General features: G+C 41.7%; 1 protein-coding gene across 4 annotated transcripts in view; it reads left to right on the top strand.

Annotated features, from left to right (window-relative positions):
* Positions 1–23,015, top strand: part of NELL1 (neural EGFL like 1) — an 857,163-nt gene that overhangs the window by 487,223 nt on the left and 346,925 nt on the right. For 3 of the 4 annotated variants that reach the window (XM_073904917.1, XM_073904918.1, XM_025879299.2), the window contains exon 14: positions 6,950–7,072. The exons of the other annotated variant lie outside the window; for it this stretch is intronic. In XM_073904917.1, the coding sequence (XP_073761018.1) occupies positions 6,950–7,072 (123 nt within the window). The remainder of the gene's footprint in view (positions 1–6,949; positions 7,073–23,015) is intronic. 4 annotated transcript variants of the gene reach the window in all.

The raw sequence follows: 23,015 nt of genomic DNA, 5'->3' as shown, positions 1-23,015 counted from the left end.
GCCAAGATGATCTGGAAGCTGGATCAGACATATAATTCTCTAAGTGTGCATCCTGGACCAGTAGCATCAGCATCACTTGGGAACATTTTGGAGATCCAAATCCTCGGGCCCTACCCAAAACCAACTGAATCAGAAACTTTTTAGGGGTAGGATTCAGCAATCTGTGTTTTAATCAGCCCTCCCTATTCTGAAGCAGGCCAAATTTGAGAACTACTGCTCTAGACTAATCTAAGGTCAAGGAAGGGCTTGAGAGTAGACCCTGCTGATACCATTATATCTGAAAGGCAGGTCAGCACAGATGCACGCTGAGGAATAAGTCGGGCACCAACCTTTAGGGAGGACATAGACCACAGAGATCCATGCTGGCAACCCAGCATCCCAGGGGGTTGTGGTATCGGAAGGTAGTGCCTGATCCTGGCAAGTTGTCCTTAGAGAGTGAGCTTTGGAGAGAGGCTGTCCTGGGTCCAAACCTTGAACTTTTTAAAAAATAACCTAGGTAACTAACTCTGAATATCATTTTTCAGATAGGTAAGACGGGTGGTAATTACTATCTTTCAATGTTATGAAAAAGAGAATAAAACCATGGGTGGAGAATATCCAGCAAGAGTAAATGTTCAGCACATGCCCAGTGTAAAATGCATTCTCAAATTATTGATATTATTCCCATACAAGAAATAATCATTACATTTTACATGGGCTGTCACATTCTCCTCCTCTGTCCATGGCAAATATTATAAATTAACCCCAGAAATCTTCTCAGTGGGCTAGAACCTTGAGTGCTTTCTCAGATAATACTCCAGGCAACCACAGTCAGATGATCAGACCTGGCTTTCAAGATAAACCCTGTTTGTCATTCCTGGTTAAGAATGCAGAAATATTCTTAGAGCTCTTCCTCTTCCTTTATTTATTTCCTGTCCACATTTAGGGAACACCTGATATGTAGGTGTCCAGTTGACATATAATGCTAGCCACATGCGTAATTTAAAATGTTCTGGTAGCCACATTTAGAAAATAATATAAAACAAGTGAAATAAAATTTAGGATTTTTTATTTAATTCAATATATACAAAATGTTATTATTTCAATGTGTAATTGATATAAAATTATGGAGGTATTTTACATTCTTATTTATGGAACAGTCTTGAAATCTAGTGTGTATTTTATACTTAGAGCGCATCTCAATTCAGACTAGCTGTATTTTAAGGGGTCAGTAGCCACATGTGGCTCATGGATGCTGTATTCACAGTGAAGTACTAGATCCTCATGTCAAGGATGTAGAAATAAGGCATGTCCATAACCTCAACTAGCTCACTGTGTATTCAGTGACACAGTCACAAGCAAATCATAATATTTTCCTGCACAAAGAGTTGCTACCTCCCAACTTGGATTTTCATGAACAGAGTAATGTAGCCTGTGTGAGAGCAGAATGCCTGACATCCCTTCAGGCTTTGTTTCATTTCCTTATTGCTACATCTTGCATATCTGACTGGAACTGTCGGCTCCACTTGGATGCTGGAGGTCTTACGCTCTCTGGCCTCATCACTTGCTTTGAGTGGGGCATTTGACTCAGTGCTGCTGCAGATCAATGTATTTCTGCTGTCCTGCCTTGACATTAGTCCATCATAACTTGACAGAATAGCCACTTAATGAGCTTATGCTATAATATGCCAAGTGCTGTTCTAAGCAATTCATGTAGAGGGTGATGGGGAACCCACCAAAGCCTTCTACCACACTTAGAATACACTCCTTATGGCTTAAAAGGACCTACCTGATTTGACCCATAGCTACCTGGAAGACCTGATTTGCTAGTATCATCCCACTACCTCACTTCCCTCTTGCCACCCCAGCCCCCTGCCTCTTCCTTTCCACATCTGAACTCTTTATATTGGTTTTCTCTCTGCCTTGAGTACTATTGCCCAGGATCATTGTATGGTTTACTCCTTCATTCATCTACCACCCCATCACTCCCCATCCCCTCACTCTGCTTTATTTTTCCTCATATTATCACCACCCCAAATAAGATACATATTTCTTGTGTATTTATCTGTGGGTTGTCTCCCCCACTAGAATGTGATCCCCACCTGCCAGGGAAATTATCTTTGTTCTCCATTTTGTTTTCTGTGCTTAGAATAGTACAAACACATAGCAGGTGCTAACATCACATACATATTATCTCATTTAATCTTGATCCAGCCTTTTTTTCTTTTTTCTAAAGGAAAGGAGTGTGAGGAACCACATATCACACAGTCATTAAGTAGCAAAGCTGAGACTTTAACCTAGTAGTGTGTGTGTCCAGAGCTCAGATTTCCAATTACTGTATTTTTCTCTCCTCTAGGGAAACTGAAACCTTGTCTCTGACCTTTGTCTATGCATCTGTCCTCCTGTAAATTCTCCAGGAAAACCTTTTGGTTTTGTTGGTATGATTTTTCTTCCTCGTCTTATATTCATACATTATTAGACATCATTAACCTGAGGAACTGGATGTAGAATGTAGTGACAGGTTTCAACAGTGCTGTCCACATATGCATTGACGAGCCCAGGGCCATCATTTAGTTAATGTTGATGAAAATATATTTTGATTGCTGCAGAACTGTGCTGCTTTGGGTTCGTTTTGGGTCCATCTATGCTAAGTGGTAACTGAAGACTTTGCAGAGTAAAAACCGGTGCAACAACTGACAGGAAGTCATCCTTTCGTACAGCTCACTTTGAGGATGGAAGTCGATCTCAGAGGAACAAACACAGTCTTTCTATGTGCTTTGCCTCCATTTCAGCTCAGTTCCCCAAAATCTCCTTGAACTCTTACTTCTTATCATGCCCTGCGTGCAGAGCCAAGGATACTGTCCTGATTACTTATTGCTGTATAAATGGCTACCTCAGAGTTGGTGTGGAACAACCACCATTTTACTTTGCTTTTAAATTCTGTGGGTTAATAGTCCACGCAGGGCCCCCAGTAGAGATGGCTTGTATTTCCTTGATATCTGGGCCTCGGCTGGGAAGACCTCGCAGTGGCTGGAGAGGCTTAGACACCTGAGAAATGGAATCTTCTGAAGGTTTCTTTCCTCACATGTCTGGTGCTTAGGTTGATACTCCTTGAAGGCTGGGCTCAGCTGGGTCCTTGACTGGACTTATGTACTCATGTCTGGCCATGTGTCTTCAGCTTTGCACAGCATAGCAGTTGGGTTCTAAGAGATAATCTCTTGAGATGGGTCATCCAGATAACAAGCATTCCAGAAGCTGACAGACTTCTGACCTAGCCTTGGAAATCATATTACATCATGCTACATTCCCTTGGTTAGATACATGTTTTTAAGGGCAAATCCAGATTCAAAAGGAGGATAATTAGACTGGACTCCTTGATGGGGAATGGTGAGGTTACCTTACAAATATCATGTTTTAGACATTCTTGGAAATTCTTCCATAGACACAGAAAAAAAAAAAATTTATACTACCTGTGAGGACTGGAAGTTGATCACCGGAAGAGAGGCACATCAGGTTTCTATCAGGCAGCTTCATTACAGCATACACATTATGTCTATAAACAGGGTTATTTGCTCTGCCTTGTGTTTCCATCCCAGTGTTCAATTAGCAATTGTTATAGACCTATCACCTTGCTGTGATGATTTACTGTGTGAGTTCTGGTGTTGCTTTGGAGCTTAGACTGTGTTTGTTTGTATTTATTTTCAATGTTGACCCCCAGCCTCGTTTGCCTGGCTAATTCCCATTCAGTCTTTTAATTACATGTCACTTCCTCCAGGGAGGCTTCCCTCATTCTTGCCTGGATTATGTTCCCCTTTTGTGTATTACTATATCTACCACATGTCATCTGGGATCAGAAGGGCTTGCTTTTGTCTCTAGATTGTAGGCTTTATGAAGGCAGGACCAGTGTGTGTCTTAGCCTTTGTAACCTGTTCCTACCACTTAAGAGGTCCTAAATAATTACGTACTGGTAAAAAAAGCTGCTTTTTAAATCTGTTATCGAGTGTCTGATCTGCAGGGATAAAAGGCAATCAAGGGCAGGGAGAGGGCCACAAGGTTAGCATGATCTCTTTCTCTTCCTTCCCCATACTCTTTCTTTTTTCCTTCTTTTTAGTCTCCCTCTGCACTCAGAGAAGAAATCAATCATAGAAATCGCCCAGCATACTTACCTGTACCCATTGGGCCCCCAGCTCTGTAAGGAGGGCAGCGGGGAAGTATCTGGCATTATTACATCCTTTATGGTGAGTTGACTCTGCCAGCAACAAAGACAAAAGAAGTCAGCCACTCACAGTGTGATCCAGAAAGTGTACCCCCACTGTAGGCAATGAGGCGGATAAAGCTTCGGATCTTCCTGTGCTCCAGGGATTTTCGTGTTAATACAGATTCCTAGGAATACTCATCAGAGAGCTGGGGTGTCAGAGACCTATTGTAAGCCTCTTTCCATCTCAATAAATACGTACTTTAATATTTTGAAGGTGGCATTTCCTTGGTTAGTTGGCCTAGCAAAAATGTTTATTATAATTTTCATAGTCCCAGCCTAGTTAATTTTTTTTTAAAAAGCTAACAATTTTTTCAGTATATGCTATATTGTGGGTCCTTAGCAAACATTTCTAATTATATTTTTCTTAATATTGTTCCACAGCGGGGCGCCTGGGTGGCTCAGTCGGTTAAGCGTCTGCCTTCGGCTCAGGTCATGATCCCAGGGTCCTGGGATGGAGTCCCACATCGGGCTCCCCGCTCAGTGGGAAGCCTGCTTCTCCCTCTCCCTCTATCTGCTGCTCTGCCTACTTGTGCTCTTTCTCTCTCTGTCAAATAAGTAAATAAAATCTTAAAAAAAAAAATATTGTTCCACAGCCAGGCAGGTAGTATAATGTCTGCTTTAAAGATGGGTAAGTGGAGTCTCGGAAGCATTAAGAGGATGACTGGTATCTCCGATCAGCTGCTTGTGGGGGGCCTGTGGTTCAGACTCAGTATGTCTGCCCCTGACTCTTCTATTTACCCACCTTAAGCACAAATGATTTCATTACAGCCTTGCATATACCCTTTCCCTCGATCCTCTAGTGTCTCTTTTTTAGAAAACAGTGAAGGGCATCAGAACTTGTCCCCTTAGCATCCTCTCAGCAACTTAGGCTGTGAAAAATTATATGCAATGTTGGCATATTAGTTTTCTAGCACTGCTTTAACAAAGTACCACACACTGGGTGGCTTAAAACAACAGAATGTTTTTCTTATGATTTTGGACGTCAGAATCCAAAATCGAGGAGCCAGTAAGGTCATGCTCTCTCCACAGGCTCCAGGGGAGAGTCTGGTGACTCCTGGTGTTCCTTGACTGTGGTTGCGGAATTCCAATCTCTGCCTCTGTCTTCGCATGACCTTCTTCCCTTTGTGTATTTTGATGGGTCTCCTCTTCTAATAAGGGCACCAGGCATTGAATTTAGGGCTCACTTTAACCGTGTATGTCCTCACCGTAACGAATTACATCTGCAGAAATCCGAAATGAGGTCACATTCTGAGATTTCAGTGGACATGCGTTTTGTGGAGGACCTTATCCAACGCTCTGCAGCTGGGTATGGAGGATGAATTCAGTAGGAATTTGAAGCAGCATGTTAGAAAGCAGGGGGATAGGACTAGCACATTTTCAAGGTCCTGTGTTTCCTTTGATTGTGGCCTCTCTTTCTTGGGGACCTTGTAAGTCAAATGAGACCCCCCAGAGCACCTGACAAGGAGTCACAATCACTGATTAAAAGGGAGAAAAAGAGACTTTGCCTTTTTCCAGTCTCTCTCTCCACCCGCCTCCTTTCCAGTTTCTTTTGTTTTTCTGTACCATCTCCTTGCTTCAGAAAGAGAAAGAACAACATATTCACACCAAGACTCCCGGCAGGAACAGGCAAACTTCTATGATAAAGGTAAGCGTTAACGCAGCACTACCTTTCTTGCTGTGTTTTACATTCAGACAGTTTTCTTCCGAGTTCCTTTGGGTAGCCGTAGAACCAGAACAGTCACAAGCCACCATCTTCACAGTGGAGAGAAAACGGGCCTCAGGAAAAGGGTCACTTTGGGTATGATTAGGAGATTATTACATAAAAGCAAAGTCAAACAACAGTTTTGCGTGTTTTATTCTCATATTGGATATTCCTATCGGACCAGGTGTTTTAAAAGAAGCCCAGAGACATGGACCACTGTTCAGTACTTCATCAAGTTTGTAGTTTAATGATGCATTTCTAAATTATCCCTGTGGAGCCAAATTAACATTTACTGAATCTGTATTACTTGGTTGGGGCGCTGCTAGACACTTTTCCATGCTTTCTCAGCTAATCTTTGCAACAGCTCTGTGTGATATGTCTTATTGCTTCTTTGCCAGCTTATATTAACTGAGCCTTCTTTGGAATCTCAAATGCGGGATTGTTTCTTTTTCCTTCTTTGACCTTAGAGGAAGTTTTCCCAACCTAGATGCTGTTGATGTTTTGTACTAATTAATGTTTTCTTGTGCTGGGCTTTCCTGTGCATTGTAAGATGCTTAGCAGCCTCCCTGGCCTGTATCCACTAGATGCCAGTAGCACCCCCACCCCCAGCCATGATAACCAAGGATATTGTCAGACATTGTCAAGTGTTTCCCGTGGGGAGGAGATGCAGAATTGCTTCCTGCTGAGAAACACTGCCTTGGAGCCTCCGTAGAAACCTTTGCAGGTTATGGAAAAGGCAATGTCCTTAGAGCAGCTCTTACCAGTCATGTGACTTGCATAAGACCCTGACTTCTCGGACCCTTAGTTTCTTTACCTGCAAAGCAGGGATAATGACACCCAACTTGCGGGGGTTGTTGAGATTTCAGCCTCACTAGGCGTAGAAACTGCTAGGTACATAGTAAGAGCCCCATACCTGGTAGTCTGTCATTCTTCTTTGGTGAGTCCCAACTTTTCCAACACTTGTGACGACAACTTAAGACATGTGTCTCTCTTTCTCCCCCTGCCAACAGAGCATGATGAATGTGGCAGCGGGCAGCACAACTGTGATGAGAATGCCATCTGCACCAACACTGTCCAGGGACACAGCTGCACCTGCAAACCGGGCTACGTGGGCAATGGAACCATCTGCAGAGGTAGGCTTGCTGCCTTAGGGGTAAGCTGGGGGCCTCTGGCCTGCCTGGGCTCCTGGTACTCATGTGGCAGACCCTTTTCACCGTGGCGGTAGCTGAGCCTGGCCAGGCTTCTGTTCCTGGTCTGTCATCTGGTGAGGGCACTGTGCAGCAGAGAAGAAGAAAAATGCTTTACGTCCACATTTTGGATTGAATGCAGAAGGTAGGCCTTTGGGTGAGGGGCATTGTTTCACAACTGTGTATGGCTCTGTTTGGCTTTGCTTCTCGGCCTGAGTTTGGGAGGGACACTGTGATTGCTGATGTTCCCCGTGAGCTTTGCTCAGAGAGCAAGTGGGCACTGCCCGTGGCCATATTCGAGGTATCTGCTTGGGTAGGAGGCGTCAAGTCCCTCTCTGTGCTGAGCAGTTCAGCAATTCAGAGGCAGTGCCTTGGCTGCCATCTGCATTTAGAATAAAATTAAAATTGCTCCTGACGGCTTATGAGAGCCTTCAGAATCTGGGCTCTGGCTCCTCTCAGCTGGCAGGTCTCTCTCACTCACTCCTTCTACAACCAACATATTATTCCTCACTGTTTCTCAAACATGCCAACCACCTTCCCATCTCAGGGCTTGGCACTCTCTGTCCCCTCTGCCTGGATACTTCCTTGGGGTCTCTATGCAAGGGTCCCCTTGTCATAGCAACTTTGGTTGGCCAACCCTAAAATAGCACCCCTATTATTTCTTAGCATCATACCCTACTTTATTTTTCCTTCACTAACACAACATGACAGAACATTATACATTTATGTGTTTGCTTCTGTACTGCCTGCCTCCCCACTGGAATAGAAGCTCTCTGAGAGCAACCACTTAGTTTTGACTCCCTGGTCTGTCCCCAGCAATTAGAACGATGCTTGGCACATTGTAGGCACTCAGTAAGTATGTGTTAACTTACTGAATTAACCAAAGAGGAAAGTGACAAGATTACACTGAAAAGGGGGCAAACGTACAAAAAAAAACCAGGAAATAATCCTTTGAGTTAGGTATTATTGTAATTATCCCCGTTTTAGAGGTGACAGAACTGAGGCACAGAAAGGCTAAGTAACTTACCCAAGGACACACAGCATATTATCAGGACTCTTCTGCAGAGATGACATGCTGATGAAGAGAGAGAAATAATGTGCAATGACTAAGTAACCATAGTCATGCCCTCAACTGGGGAGAATTTTTAAAAATAGATTTTATTCTCGGCATGCCAACTGAGTAGGTGACTCTGTGGTTAAGCTTCCAACTCTTGGTTTTGGCTTAGGTCATGATCCTGGAGTCGTGGGTTAGAGCCCCGAGCTGGGCTCCACATTCAGCCTAGAGCCTGCTTAAGATATTGTCTCCCTCTGCCCCGCCCCACTGTGCTAGCTCTCTCTCTAGTAAATAAATAAATCTTTAAAAAATCGATTTTATTCTCTGTTGGTGAGGTTGGGGTAAACAGATTCATTATTTGTTTACATGACAGTGTAAATTGGTGAAACTTTTTAATGGCAATTTGAGAAAAATCTATCAACATTTAAAGTAAATCGGAAGAGTAATATGAGGATCCTCTTGATTCCATCAGTTTTACCTTCTGAAATGTATTCTAGGAAATGCACATGTCATGAGGGGGGGAATATGCACATACAGTGATGTTTTGCTGCATAGTTTGTATTCACTGAAAGCCAGCAACAACCAAAATGTCTGTCGGTAATGGAATGATTGATTTCACATATCATTTTGTGGAATAGAATACAGTGATTTAAAAGTCTATGTCTATGTATGTACATACACGTGTGCATGTGCATACACACACTCTGAAAGATCTCCGAGACATACTTTTGAGAAAAAAAATAAATCTATAGGACAATACCTATATTATCATCACATATCTAATTTATTATTTACAAATATATGCAGACTTATGTCAATGCGTAGAGACTGGAAACATGCAAACTGTTCATTTTATTGTCTATGGGGATGTGTGTGTGGGACAAAGAACGTTGACCTCAATGAATTCAATGTTGTTTGCATCTTTTACAGTGGGAATTTACACATACAATATTTGTGTGTGTGTGTGTGTTTCAAGTTCCGTGAGGCAAATAAAAGTGCTAGTACTCAGGTTTTAAAAGAAGGCTGAAGATACTTACAAAGTAAAACAAAAAGACCTACATATTAATATAATTCCGTGGATTATCAAGCCCACTGCTGGTACTTGCATGCTAATGCTAGAAGTCTGAGGAGCACATAGGGATTTGACTGTAATGCATTTTTTTTTCAGAATTATGTTACCTCATAAAATATTAATTGCACTAGCTCCGTGAGTTTGTGTTTGCCAAACCCTCACATGTCTTTGTGCTCTGGAAATACATCTTCACTTAAAAGTTATGAATCAAGGACAAAAATTTTCTTAACGTGGTTCTCATGGTCATTTGTGTGGACATCAATAAGATAGGGAGAATCTCATGTTTTGTAAATATTGCCTAGGGGGGCAGTGCAGTGTAGTTGAAGGACTGGACCACAAGGTTACAGAATTTGGGGTTGGACAAGATTTCCTTGCTGGTGAGTTGTAACTTCTATAGTTTTACATACTAAAATTGGGTTAACATCACCATCTGTGTTTTTCCAACAATGTTATTGCAAAGAATTTTTAAAAGAGTGTATATGTGTATATATCTTAATGTGTTTTAAAATATCAAATGCTGTAAAATGTAAAAACAGGATTGGTAGTGGTACAATGAGGAGAAGGGGGAGGGGAGGAGGCAGTTGATGAGTTGCTTGAACCTCAGCTTTCTGACTGAAGTACCTAAATTGGTGTCTCAGTTTCAAGGCATACATTTTATAGTTAAGTTTTCCAACTGTAACTGAAACATTTACAGAGAGAGTTGGACAAGGATAACTAGACAACTTAACCAATTTTTTTTTTTTTAAAGATTTTATTTAGTTGAGAAAGAGAGAGAACGAGGGAGGAGGGGCAGAGGGAGAGAGAGAATCTCAAGCAGACTCCCCGCTTAGTCATGACCCTGTGATCATGACCTGAGCCCAAATCAAGAGTTGGCTGCTTAACTGACTGAGACACCCAGGTGCCCCAGAAAGATCCTTCTAAGTGAGAGAGAGAAAGATCCTTCAAAGTAAGTGAGCAGCGGGGAGGGTCAGAGAAGCAGACTCCAGGCTGAGCAGGGAGCCCCCAGTGTGGGAGTAGATCCCAGGACCCTGGGGCATGACGTGAGCTGAAGGCAGAGGTTTAAGGACTGAGACACCCAGGCGCCCTTGAACTATTTTTTTTAATGTATAAAAGCTCTTCTACAAGTGGTATTGTTCACAGAATTGACTACATCTGCCTAGAAATAAACACCATTAACACTATTCACAAGCAAAACACAAGGCAGCACTTTCTCAAACAATACTAATTGGTGTAAATTCTTTCAGATGGGCTTTTCTGGTGGCCAGTGCCCAGGGAAGGTGTTTTTTTTTTGGATTTTTTTTTTTTTTCACGTGGATGGTAAATACCCATTCAGCTTCAGCAGTCACAAAATATGTGCGAGCTGGCTTGCTGAGTGTTCGCATATGTTACCACATTAGGTCCACCATATCCCTGGAGGTTGATAGCATTGTTCCAGCTCACAGGTAAATCTTGAATAAGACATAGTTAAATCCAATTTAACCTGATTAGTGCTACTGTCTTTAGTTCCCTTCCTTTATCTTTTCCGTTTTTCTTCACTTTCCCCTTCTTCCTTTTCCTCCCTGGCTATTCATTATTTAACACTCTTTCATTTGTTTGTTTGTTTCCTTCTACAAAGAAGGGAAAGAGAGAGTAAAGAAATCAGAAAGGGAAGAGAGAGTACAATGGCAATCTATAATTTTTTTGATTTGCTCCCATTTTTTGATAGACTAAAATACTTTTGAAACTATGCAAGACTTGCTGCTAAAAGTTTGGGTTAAATGGACAAAACACTGGCAAACTGTTTCAGATCTGATTTGCACAACCTGACCTGAGGGTCGGGGTTGTTTGTGGGGATGTTGACCTGCTTTCCTTCCCAGTCCTGCATGGACCTGGATCTGAAGGTGGGTCTTGGGCAGCTGCCAGTTAGTAGGTGAAACCTTCTCCCTTGTCTGTCCCTTAGGGCTGGATGAGATGTGATGATCCTTGAGAACATTCTTGTCTTAATGACTGATAATATTGACATTTATTTTATAAACATAGAGTAAGTGTGAATTCTGTGTCCGGAGCGTAGTTCTGGGCACCAAAAGAGTAAAAGGCAAATAAGACAAGGTCTCTGGAGACGTCACCATTTAGTGTGTGTGGAGGGGGGACAGATGTGAACAGATGATTTCCACCCAATATAACTTATTACAGAATGGTATTATGTGTAAGAGGCTTACAAAAAAATATTCAAAATATAGAGCCACATGAAAGGCATTATTATGTGTTAGTTAGGACTCCTTTGGTTGCAAATAAGAGAAATCTAGCAAGCCTGGCTATGTAATTGTTAGAGCCCAGAGTAAAATGAGAGTGTGGGGAAAAAAAGGAAAAGTCTTCTGTTTAAGAGCACTAAAATATAAAGTTCTTGCCTGCCTTTTGTAGTCGCTTCTGAACTTATCAAGGTGTTTTCTATTTGCTATTTAAAGTCACTCCCCAGGGTGCTTGGGGAGCTCAGTTGGTTAAGTGTCTAACTGGTTCTCCCTCTCCTTCTACCTCTGTCCCTCCCCCCCATTAATTAAAAAATAAAGTCACTCCCTTGGCTGCGGGGATACTCTTAAGGTGAGTGCAGATGCTCAGAGAAGTTTCAGACCTATCCCCTAACTTGACACATGCACTTGGCCCACTGACCACAGGGCTCCTCTCTGCCGGCACTAGTGCAGTGTGACCTGGCTGGGGTAGGGAGGTTGAACCAGTTATCTCCCCTTCCTTTGAGCCCTGCACCCCAATCCACAACAGATGGGCAACCCAAGGGACTGCAGTCTCCCCAGCAGTTCCCTGCATCACATGCAGAATGCGCCTGAGTGGTGTCAGTTTGGGGTGAGGATGACACAGTCATCCTTTACCTGGAGAAGCCCCAGTGCCTGCATTCCCAACCCTGACCCTTCCTGTATCTGCACCGGACCCCGCTGGGGGCAGAGGGCAATTACTGGTGAGTGGCAAAGGCAGAGGCTGTGAGGGACCAGGGCCCAGGGGTCAGAAGAAGGGAGAGCTGAGAACTCATCCTGGGGTGGGTGGAGGGCAGTTGGGGGAGGCCATGGGAGATGGGACCACACATGAGCTGAGGCTCCAAAGCCTCAGTGCATGCTCTCTTGTCCCATCAGACTGCATTTCCCAAACACATTCAAAGATGAAATTATTAAGAATGTTAAGATGGTGGCACAGAGCATAAATCCCCAAATGAAGGGTTCTTCTGAGCTGGTTGTATGCTGGTGAAGTTGGACATGTCTGCTGGCCTTTGCTTTCCAGGTGTGTCATATAACCTAAGTGCAAAAATGTGGTTGGGATTTAGGAACACATTTCTCCAGGAGCTCGAGTGCTGATACTACTCTCTCCTGTCTCCTTGCTGGATTGGCTCTCTACTTTGTCTTCTTATGGGCTGGCTTTGTGTTTTGTCCATGTGGTTGAGGATCAGATCCTCTGTTTTGTAGCTTCAGAAACGTGGCCTTATCAGGCTACCTGAGATGATCTCTTGGGGACCAATATATTAATTTTTTATGATAACTGTTGTGGTTTGAGAAGAGCCTAAAAGTGATACCCTTTTCCCCCCACTTGCATTCAGAACCAGTTGAGAGACATATAAATCAAGCAGTGGAAACTAAAATGTCAATATGAGCACTGATAAAAATTATACCAGAAAACATGGTTTATGTATTTGGTAATAGTATTCATAACGTTGAACCCCCAAATTAGATGGATGCACCTATTCACAGTGGACCAAGGCAACCCCTGGAGCATCTCCACATAGGGCTTCCTCTGCATGCTGAAGGGCAATAGAAACAGCCCAGAATGGGTGTTTCCTGTGTACGTCGTGATCCCTAGTGCATAAGTGAGCAAAGACCTGGGCTCTGCATGTCCAGGTCCTCTCTCTCACTCACCAGCATTCCAGAAGAATGAGAGGGTGGGCCAAGGGGAAACCTTTCTTAGGGAAATCAGATAGAAATAGAAAAGCAGTTCCCCTCACCCCCCAACTCCACCAACAACTTCTATTAAGCAGTGGCAAAAATGTAAAAAAAAAATTGGCAAAATGTTTGTGTGTAGTTTCACCTTCTTTCTTAGATGAAAATATGCAGGGAGCTGTTTTTTACAACTCTGAATTCTTTTTTTTTTTTAATTTTATTTTATTACGTTAATCACCATACATTACATCATTAGTTTTTGATGCAGTGTTCCATGATTCATTGTTTGTGTATAACACCCAGTGCTCCGTTCGATACATGCCCTCTTTAATACCCATCACCACTCCCCTCCCCTCTAGAACCCTCCGTTTTTTTCTCAGAGTCCGTAGTCTTTCATGGTTCGTCTCCCCCTCCAATCCCCCCCCCTTCATTTTTCCCTCCTTACTATCTTTTTTTTTTTCTTTCACATATAATTATTTGTTTCAGAGGTACAGGTCTGTGATTCAACAGTGTTACACAATTCACAGCGCTCACCATAGCACATACCCTCCCCAATGTCCATCACCCAGCCACCCCATCCCTCCCACCCCTCACCACTCCAGCAACCCTCAGTTTGTTTCCTGAGATTAAGAATTCCTCATATCAGTGAGATCATATGATACATGTCTTTCTCTGATTCACTTATTTCGCTTAGTATAATACCCTCTAGTTCCATCCACGTCATTGCAAATGGCAAGATTTCGTTTTTTGTTTTTTTATGGCTGCATAATATTCCATTTTATACACACACACACCATATCTTCTTTATCCATTCATCTGTTGATGGACATCTTGACTCTTTCCATAGTTTGGCTATTGTGGACATTGCTACTATAAACATCGGGGTGCATGTACCCCTTCAGATCCCTACATTTGTATCTTTAGGGTAAATACCTAGTAGTGCAATTGCTGGGTCATAGGGTAGCTCTATGTTCAACTTTTTGAGGAACCTCCATACTGTTTTCCAGAGTGGCTGCACCAGCTTGCATTCCCACCAATAGTGTAGGGAATTTCTCCGCATCCCCGCCAACATCTGTCGTTTCCCGACTTGTTAATTTTAGCCATTCTGACTGGTGTGAGGTGGTATCTCAGTGAGGTTTTGACCTGGATTTCCCTGATGCCGAGCGATGTTGAGCACTTTTTCATGTGTCTACTGGCCATTTGGATGTCTTCTTTGGAAAAATGCCTGTTCATGTCTTCTGCCCGTTTCTTGATTAGATCATTTGTTCTTTGGGTGTTGAGTTTGATCAGTTCTTTATAGATTTTGGATACTAGCCCTTTATCTGATACGTCATTTGCAAATATCTTCTTCCATTCTGTCGGTTGTCTTTTGGTTTGGTTGACTGTTTCTTTTGCTGGGCAAAAGCTTTTTATCTTGATGAAATCACAAGAGTTCATTTTTGCCCTGGCTTCCCTTGCCTTTGGCGATGTTTCTAGGAAGAAGTTGCTGAGGCTGAGGTCCAAGAGGTTGCTGCCTGTGTTCTCCTTTAGGATTTTGAGGGACTCTTGTTTGAATTCTTTGAGTAAAAACTCAGAGCTAACGAGTTAGCCCCGGGGGATTTATTGGCTCATCATCTCACTATCAGTTCCCTGGCTGCACCGCTCTCCAGTGTGGATCTGTTCTAAACCTAGTGTGTGATGCCCTTGCTCAGAATCCTCCAGCATTTCAGGACATGGTGATATCACACTCCTAGGGTCCCTTCAGTGTTTTCTTGATGTCTAGAGAAATATGTTAAACACTGGACAAGGAAAGATTAGTTATTTTCAAACCATGTGTGGGGGCTCTTTCATGACTTTGCAATTTATGGCAATGTACGTTTATTTTTTAATTACCTTTCGATTCCAAGAAGCCCTCCCTGATCTCAGGCTGGGTGAGCACTCCTTCTCTGTGCTCCAAGACACTCCAAACCCTGCTCCAGTCCCTGTAATTAAATGCTGCAGCTGACCATTGACTTACCTGCTCCTTGTAGCCCATGACTGCAGATCTAGGTTTAACCAGCATTTAGCACAGAGCTAGCTAAGCATGGTATAGTGCTCGGAAGTTTCCTGAAGAATGAACACATTAAGATTCCTTTCTAATAGAGCATACACTTGTGCATCTAGAAGATTATTGGAAGATTCTGCAACAAAGCAAAATCTGCATTGGGACACAGAGGCACTTAGGCCACTCAAGCTTTGCCCCCAGCTGAGAATACCTCCTCCTCCCTGGAAGATAGATATGCAAATGGACATTAGTGTGGAGGCTGCTTTGTTAATGGATTGACCAACTTTCGAAGAAAATCATGACAGTAAAATTCACTTCACTGTAGAAGTTCCTGGAACATAGCTGCATGTTTATTCTGAGGCACCTCCGAATCCTTCTAGTTCTCTGAAGTCATTTATTATGAGTGTGTTTGCGTCGAGGTGCATTTGCAGAAGTGCTGCTTCCCAGAAATTCTGCTTGATGGGAGGCTGGATAAATTGTAGAGCAAAAACCCAGAAAGTGAGTGAACAGAAGGCCAGAGAAGGCTTGATATAGACAGATTAATGTCACAGCGCATGCTAAAGATGAGAATGAAATTCTGAATTTAATAAGTAATCTAGGGATCTTACATGCATAGAGTTGCTTTCAGAGATTCAGATGCTATGGGAGCAAAGGAGAGGGAGAGACAGGAGAGAAAAGGAAGTTGTTTTAATACAATACCACTGAGGATAATGAAGTTGATAAACTGATGGGCTGTGACTCAGAGAAAATGATGTTTAGGGATTTTGAAGCAAATGCAAGGGAAATGGGAAAGCCTTTGGCAAGAGTACTCACAGCACTCCAGATGGAGTTTTGAAAGCGGTTAACGTAAGGAGGAAGAGTCCAGGAAGGTCCCAGTCTAAAATTCTGCCTTGAGATGTACAAACGAAATGTTGGAGAGAGTGACAAGAGCTAAGATTGATCTTATGGCACCATTTGACCCATTTAGAGCCAGGTCCATTTGTAAAAACACATTCGTAGTAATCAGTAGATAAAGGTTGTGAATATTTTTAATAGTGCACCTCTGGCTATAGAGCAATTTCATAACATTTCGAAGAGGGATTTGAAACTTGACCCTACACGTGATTCATTTATGAAATCAGGAAGCAGGTAGGTTAGAGGAAGCTCAGGATCAAATTCTGTCAATACGAAGAATCTTTCAACAAATGTGAACTGTGCCTGTAACAGTGAGAGCCACTGAAAATTTTCCACCTAAAGATGATGATATGGGATCTGTCCCTTTGGTAGTGGTTAAGGGTTTTTTTTTGTTTGTTTGTTTTTTCAGGATCATATTGAAATAATTGGACCAGGTCAAATCACTATAAGAAATGTGACTTTCAGATTTTTTTAGGACTATTTGATGATTTGACCATGGATCATAAACATAAAGACAAGACTGATGTGGGTGTGGATGACAAAGTCCTTTTCAGTTATGTTCAGCCAGTTATCAGAGCGTGTTGTTAACACAGAGAAACAGATTTGAAAATACAGTGGTAAGATAGTTTATTAAGAACATGCCCAGCCATAATGCCATGCTTAAATATTCATAAACCTGAAGCGTGGGCTATAGAGTGACACAGTTTTATACTAAAGAAGCTGTTTTGTATTGAATAAAGTCTGTACTCTTCAGCAAGGCACTCAAGACCTGTGACAGCTTGGCCCTATCTGGCTATTTTGAGCCTCATCTCTTACCCATTAACTTACCACTCAAACTTGACAGTTAACTAAATATTCCCTGTCCAGGCCAGGCCCCCTAATGCACGCCCACTTCCCTCTCCTTGGGATCATTTATTATACTGGAGAGACTTTTCCATCCTCTTTTTCTTCCAGTTGAAGAAAAAAGTTTCTTCCTGTTTACCCCCTTTTTTTTTTTCCCTTAAAGATTTTATTTAAGAGAGAGAGAGAGAGAGCATGAGTAAGGGGGGAAGAGCAGAGGGAGAGGGAGAAGCAGGCTCCCCTCTGAGCAGGCTGCCTGACGCGGGGCTCTATCCCCAGACCCTGAGATCATGACCTGAGCCGAAGGCAGATGCTTAACCGGCTGAGCCACCCAGGCGTCCCCTGTCTACCCTTCCTGGTCCCACTCAAATCCCATTTTTCCTTGATCTTTTCAGTCAGAATAAATTGTTTCTTCTCTCATTTCTGCTTGTATTTAATACATTATGCTTTGTTAAATTTAGCTGTTTACGTATCAGCCTTTCTCACTGACAGAAGACCTCATGCTTCCTGGGTGCTCAGTAAATATATATTGATGTGAAATGGGAATTGGCTAGTTCGTCTGACACAAATCCACTCTGCTCTTGTAGCCTCGTGTATTAATTACTCTGAATCTAGACCATCATTGAGATAATCAAAGAAAAATTAAAATTGTGAAGTAAATGCTTGAGTAATATCTATTTTAATATTTTAGAAAATCAGCAATGGGCCTGTTATTTACGTTCAAAGACACTATCTGTTGTACACAGAAAATTCGTTTATTCTACTTTGTTTCATTCCTATTGATACCAAATACCCCATCAATACCAAATGTCCTATGGACACAGAACATAATTATACTAGAAATGATGAAATTCTTTATCCTCATTTAAGAGGCAACAGGCAGCCCAAGTGTGGTATCTTTTCTGCATGTTTGCATCTCTCTCTCTCTCTCTCTTTTTTTTTTTTTTTTTTTACATCTATTTCAAAATCTTTAAATGGCTCCTATTTAGACTCATTCACTTGTTTACTCAGCAGTCCTACCTAGGGCTAGGTGTAGATCTGGAAAGCACTTGTGATGGGAAGTCAAGGCAACATGGGGAACATGACAAGTTACTAAACAGAACTCTGCCCCTCATGTTCCAAGAGACTTCCATAGTTTCTCAGAATGTACTATTTAGTAGGACGTTGTCTTTTCATACTGTGTCTTGGCTCCCCGGTTGACCATTGGGAAACATTTATGAGTTTCAGATCTCTATTCCACTATGTGGCCCCAAACAGCATGGAATCAATTATTCTGATGGTCATATAACTTTGAACCATTGATAAACTTGGAGTGTCATCATTTTTTTCCTCCATTCCTGAAGGTTCATATCAATACAAAATCGACATGGGACAATGTGGGAATTGTAATGTTGGCTTTATCTTGGTCTCTCTGGGACAGTCAGGTCCCCCTCCAGGGCTTGCCTCTCATAGTGTCTTAATTGTAAGGGCAGAAGCTAAAAGACAATGCTTGGTCAGATCTCTGCTTTACTGATTGCATAGAGATGGAACATTCTGGAAGTCTCTGTATGCCTGATATAGAAGGTCTGAGGAAGAGATGGTTTGTATCATGTTGGAGCCATGGTCTCTGTGGCACATGTGAATCAGTTTGTCACTTGCCAAGGAGACACTTCTCCTCCTAAGGGAAACAGCTATTTTCTGTTTGAAAACAGAAACAAAGAAACTTAAAACAGTCATTCCACTGCCATTCCCTCCTGAGGACTAAAAAAGAGAGCATGCTAAAGACGCTCCATCCCCACTACTCCACCCCCAGAAATGCTCACCTATTTTAAAGGCACTATTACTGGGTAATAAAAGTAGATTGGTAGTAATGTTAACCCGAGTATTTGAATATCAACTGCAGTGTTAAGCAGCATTAAAATAACTTCAAACATTTTTGGCAAACTCACTATCCTACAAATGCTTATCAACCAGCACTGGTACTAAACTTAGAAGTGGGTGTATTTGTTATAGTCCTAAAGTAGAGGAGGGCACTTTTAACACTGATTTAATTCTAAGAGAAAAAAAGAGTTTCTGTGACTAGAGGACATCATTATGCTTAAAGTTTCAATAATGTTTCCTTTGAGAAATGTGCCAGAAACTAGAAAATGAAACTGATTGTGTCATAAGTTATCAAAAGGTGTTCTGTTTATCAGCTTGATAAAGAACTACAAGTAGGCACAGAAGCTGTGTCGTAGTCTTGAAACCAATCATATTCTTTTCCTTCGAGTGCATTTCTACTGGGTGAAAAGAGTCTCTTGGATGCACCTAAAGCACTTCCCATCACTTACCAAAGTCTGTGCTTACCTTTTAAAGTTTGCGGACAGTGACTACATCCCTGGGGACTTAAGGGAAACGTGTTAAACCAGCTTGCATCACAGAAGGAGTGGAAATCTGACACTTAGGCAAGTGCTGATTCTTTTGAGTGCATTTTGAGGTTATACTTTGGTAAGTTACATAGATGTTTGTTATCCATAATTGCCACATCTGAAATGACTCATGAGATTAGCAGAGCCATATAAATATGTATCAGTCAATTTTATTTTAAAACAGGCTACTGAACATTGACTTTCTGTTCAGAAATCAAGATAACATCTTTCTTTCCTAAATAACAATTCTCACTGGACCAAGAGATGTTTCCTAATGTTCTTTAGGTAACATTATTGAAGATATCATAGTCAGTCTCTAGGCCATCTTCTGCATTTTGATCTGTTTGGGAGAGCAATTATTTGCAAAATGTTCAAAGTATTTAACAACTGGTACAATTATAGAATGGTGCCAGCTACACTTGACATGCCCATACCAACTGAGAATATGTGCAGAGTACTTATCCTATGTAGATCCAAAAAACTATAGTACCTCGTTGGGTGCCATATTTTAAGGCAAGGTTAGCCTAAATGAATCTGGTCTCTCTTAACCAACTGAGCCACCCAGGCGCCCCTGAATCTGGTCTCTCTTAATGATGAATGTGCTATGAGACCTAAGTAGTCAGGTGCCTAACGCCAGGTACTGCTGCTGGGTCTGCCTGGCCCAGGTACTTCTTTACTATTGCCTTAGAGACTGCTCTTGACTCAGTTTTATTAAAGACACAAAGGACAAATGGAAAAACACCATATAATGTGAAAATGTCAGTGGACTTTGGGGGTATCGCTAACGTCGATCCTCCTGCAACAAGGATACTTAAACAAGTTAAGTAGTCCTTAACTACTACTGGCCAGTAGTATGCGTTGTGGTTCACGCTTGCCTGTTCTTTATTTTTGCCTCATTCTATCACAACACAATGATGTATTTCTTCATCTCAGCCTCATGGGTGCTAGAATAAAGTTAGATATGCCCATAGCAGAGTGCTTCAGCTCTGCTGATGATTACTCACGGCTTACTCCTTAAAATACAGTTCTCTTCCAGCTCAGTCACACTGAATTCAGTATCTCTTTGTATTGCGTGTGCTTCATCTTATTTATAGCTAAATGTTTATTTGCTGAGGCATCTGGTTTCCATAGTGTCCTGTGATAACTGAACCAGTCACGTGACCTCTTGCTACTCATTTGTCCATTTGTCATTAGACACGATGAATTACACTTTCAAATTTCTTCTTACTCTTTGCTCCCAAATGGGAAAACTGTAGTGCAAAATGGCTAACACACGTGAGATTACTTATGTAAGGTAAGGAAGCAGTGGTACCTGCTATGCTAGACAAGCTCCACAATTTCAGTAGATACAAAACAATAAATTCTTATTACTCCCATCATGGCTTACAGAGCGGATAGCAAGTGGGGGTGTTGCTCCACAGAGTAGGTCAGGAACCCACTCACCTTCCATCCTGTGGTTGCAGCCTCTTCCTGGTTTTCAGAATCCTCACCCTTTCATCAGCAGATGGGGAAAAAGAGGTCATGTAGGGGAGGTTTTTATGGACAAGACCTGAAAGTGACACATATCACTTTGGCTTACACGGCATTGGACAGAACTCCATCCATGGCCATACTCAGTAGAGCAGAATGTCTGTGTGCCTGGGAAGGGGGAGGACACAGCTATCGATGAGCACTGTCTCTACTAGATTGTTGTAAATAAAATTCTAAGGGAATAAAAGTGGCTGCATTATTATTTGTAGAAAATCTTTGTGCAGTTCTGAAATGAATTCTGGCTGATGCACTGTGAAGATCATTTGTAGGCCTTCAGGTAAGAAAGAATGGGAGTATCCGGGGTTTAAAATTTTTCCAGCTCAGTGAATGCATTCTTTCCAACCATGTCATCACCACTTCTGTCTGGCTTCAATCAAATTAGACACTTCACTTTTTGTCCAAGCTTCCAATCCTGCCAATTTTAAGAAAAACTGAGAAACTGTTTTATGGGTCACGAAAGCAGTGCAAAAAATTCAGAATTATTAAGTGTCTCTTGAGTTGAACTGCCAGTGACACAGTAAAGTAACTCTCCACCTGTGCCCTGGACCTCTCATAATTCTACTACTTAAATAACTGATTCCCACATGTTACTGTGACAATTCTCTTGTCAGTAATTGTTTCTTCCAAAATTGGTCAGTTTTCCATTTTTAAACTTAAGACAGAGAGATCATGTGTCTGTTCTCTTGCGCTGTGCACTTGCACTCATTTGTGGATAATACCATTTTTCACTGTGGCACATCCTGAATGATACTGGGCGGGAATAAGGCAAAAATTCAAGTACTTATTCAAATCTAGCTTATGCTTTTGGGTTTGTTAGGAATAAGATATTTTCTTAGAGGTTGAATATTAAAATTTCATAAAATGGTTGTTTAGCTTATATAAGTAATCATGTAGATGACAGAGGAATTCTAGATGCCCCTCTAAAACATAGCCTATTTTTGGAGCTGTGTCTAGATGAGATTGGAAAATGGTTTGCATTCAGCCTCCTAGACTATTGAAAGCTGATTTGTGGAGTTTTACACAGATCAGGATATTGAGTGTTGGTATATTCACTTACAGTATCTCTTTAAGACTATATTAAGGGGGAAGAAAACCAAAGTGTAATAAATGTCTTGGGAGAGGATTTGCTTTATGTTTAACAAAACAACGCAAAACATGCATATTCACGGATGTGTGTTCTAAAATTAATAGATGTCTGGGCTCTAGAATAGCATTGTCCAGTTGAAATATAATATAAAACATGCATGCTACTTTAAATTTCTAAAAGTTGCCTTAACAAAGGAAAGATAAAAATAGGTTTGACACCTCTCAGAGATTTAGTGCTCAGCAATCACCTGTGGCTAGTGGCTATGTCAGCAGCTATAAAACCTTCAGGGTAGGTTTCAATTACTAAGAAATTACTATGGCACACTTTTTTTTTTAAAAGATTTTATTTATTTATTTGACAGAGACACAGCGAGAGAGGGAACACAAGCAGGGGAAGTGGGAGAAGCAGGCTTCTCGCAGAGCAGGGAGCCCGATGAGGGAGCTACATCCCAGGACCCTGGGATCATGACCCGAGCTGAAGGCAGACGCTTAATGACTGAGCCACCCAGACTCCCCTATGGCACACTCTTTAATCTGTACCCTTAAGCACACAGAGGAAATCTCTGGAGAGGCAGCATGGCACCCTTAAAGTAGGAAATGGCATTTTCCATGATTTTGTTATATTGAAAGCCAGTTCTGACTCAGTTGATTGTAAAACTATAGTGTTTGTTAAGCAGACAGATGGCTGGAATCCATATACCAGGGGTTGAGAATATCTCATTTCTTCTACAGTTTATCATTTCCTGTCTCAGGTTGGAATTTTACCATAAAGTCAGGTATTAAATAGAAATGGGTAACATTCATCAAAGCTCAAATGATACTAAAGAGAGTAGAAGGAAAAAGAAAACAAGTCTATAGCATTTACCTTTGTTGCATTTCAAGATCAATTTTATATTAAAAACAATTCATAAAAAAGCAGATGTAAGGCTTTTCCTTAACGACCTGCTCACTGTGATGATGATGCTTGTAAACTTTAAGTAGTGACATGTTCTGCAGTCTCCTCTTACCGCCATCAGCCACAGAAAAACTATGCAAGTCACAAGGATAGGGAAGCATGACAATTTGTGGATGATTTTCTGATACGCTTAA

This window comes from Callorhinus ursinus, unplaced genomic scaffold (assembly GCF_003265705.2).
Source record: "Callorhinus ursinus isolate GAN/ISIS: 27379988/994484 unplaced genomic scaffold, GSC_fseal_2.0 scaffold21, whole genome shotgun sequence".
In the NCBI taxonomy this organism is placed as follows: Eukaryota; Metazoa; Chordata; class Mammalia; order Carnivora; family Otariidae; genus Callorhinus; species Callorhinus ursinus.
Note: the sequence above shows the minus strand (reverse complement) of the source record. Positions and strands in the feature narration are given on the sequence as shown.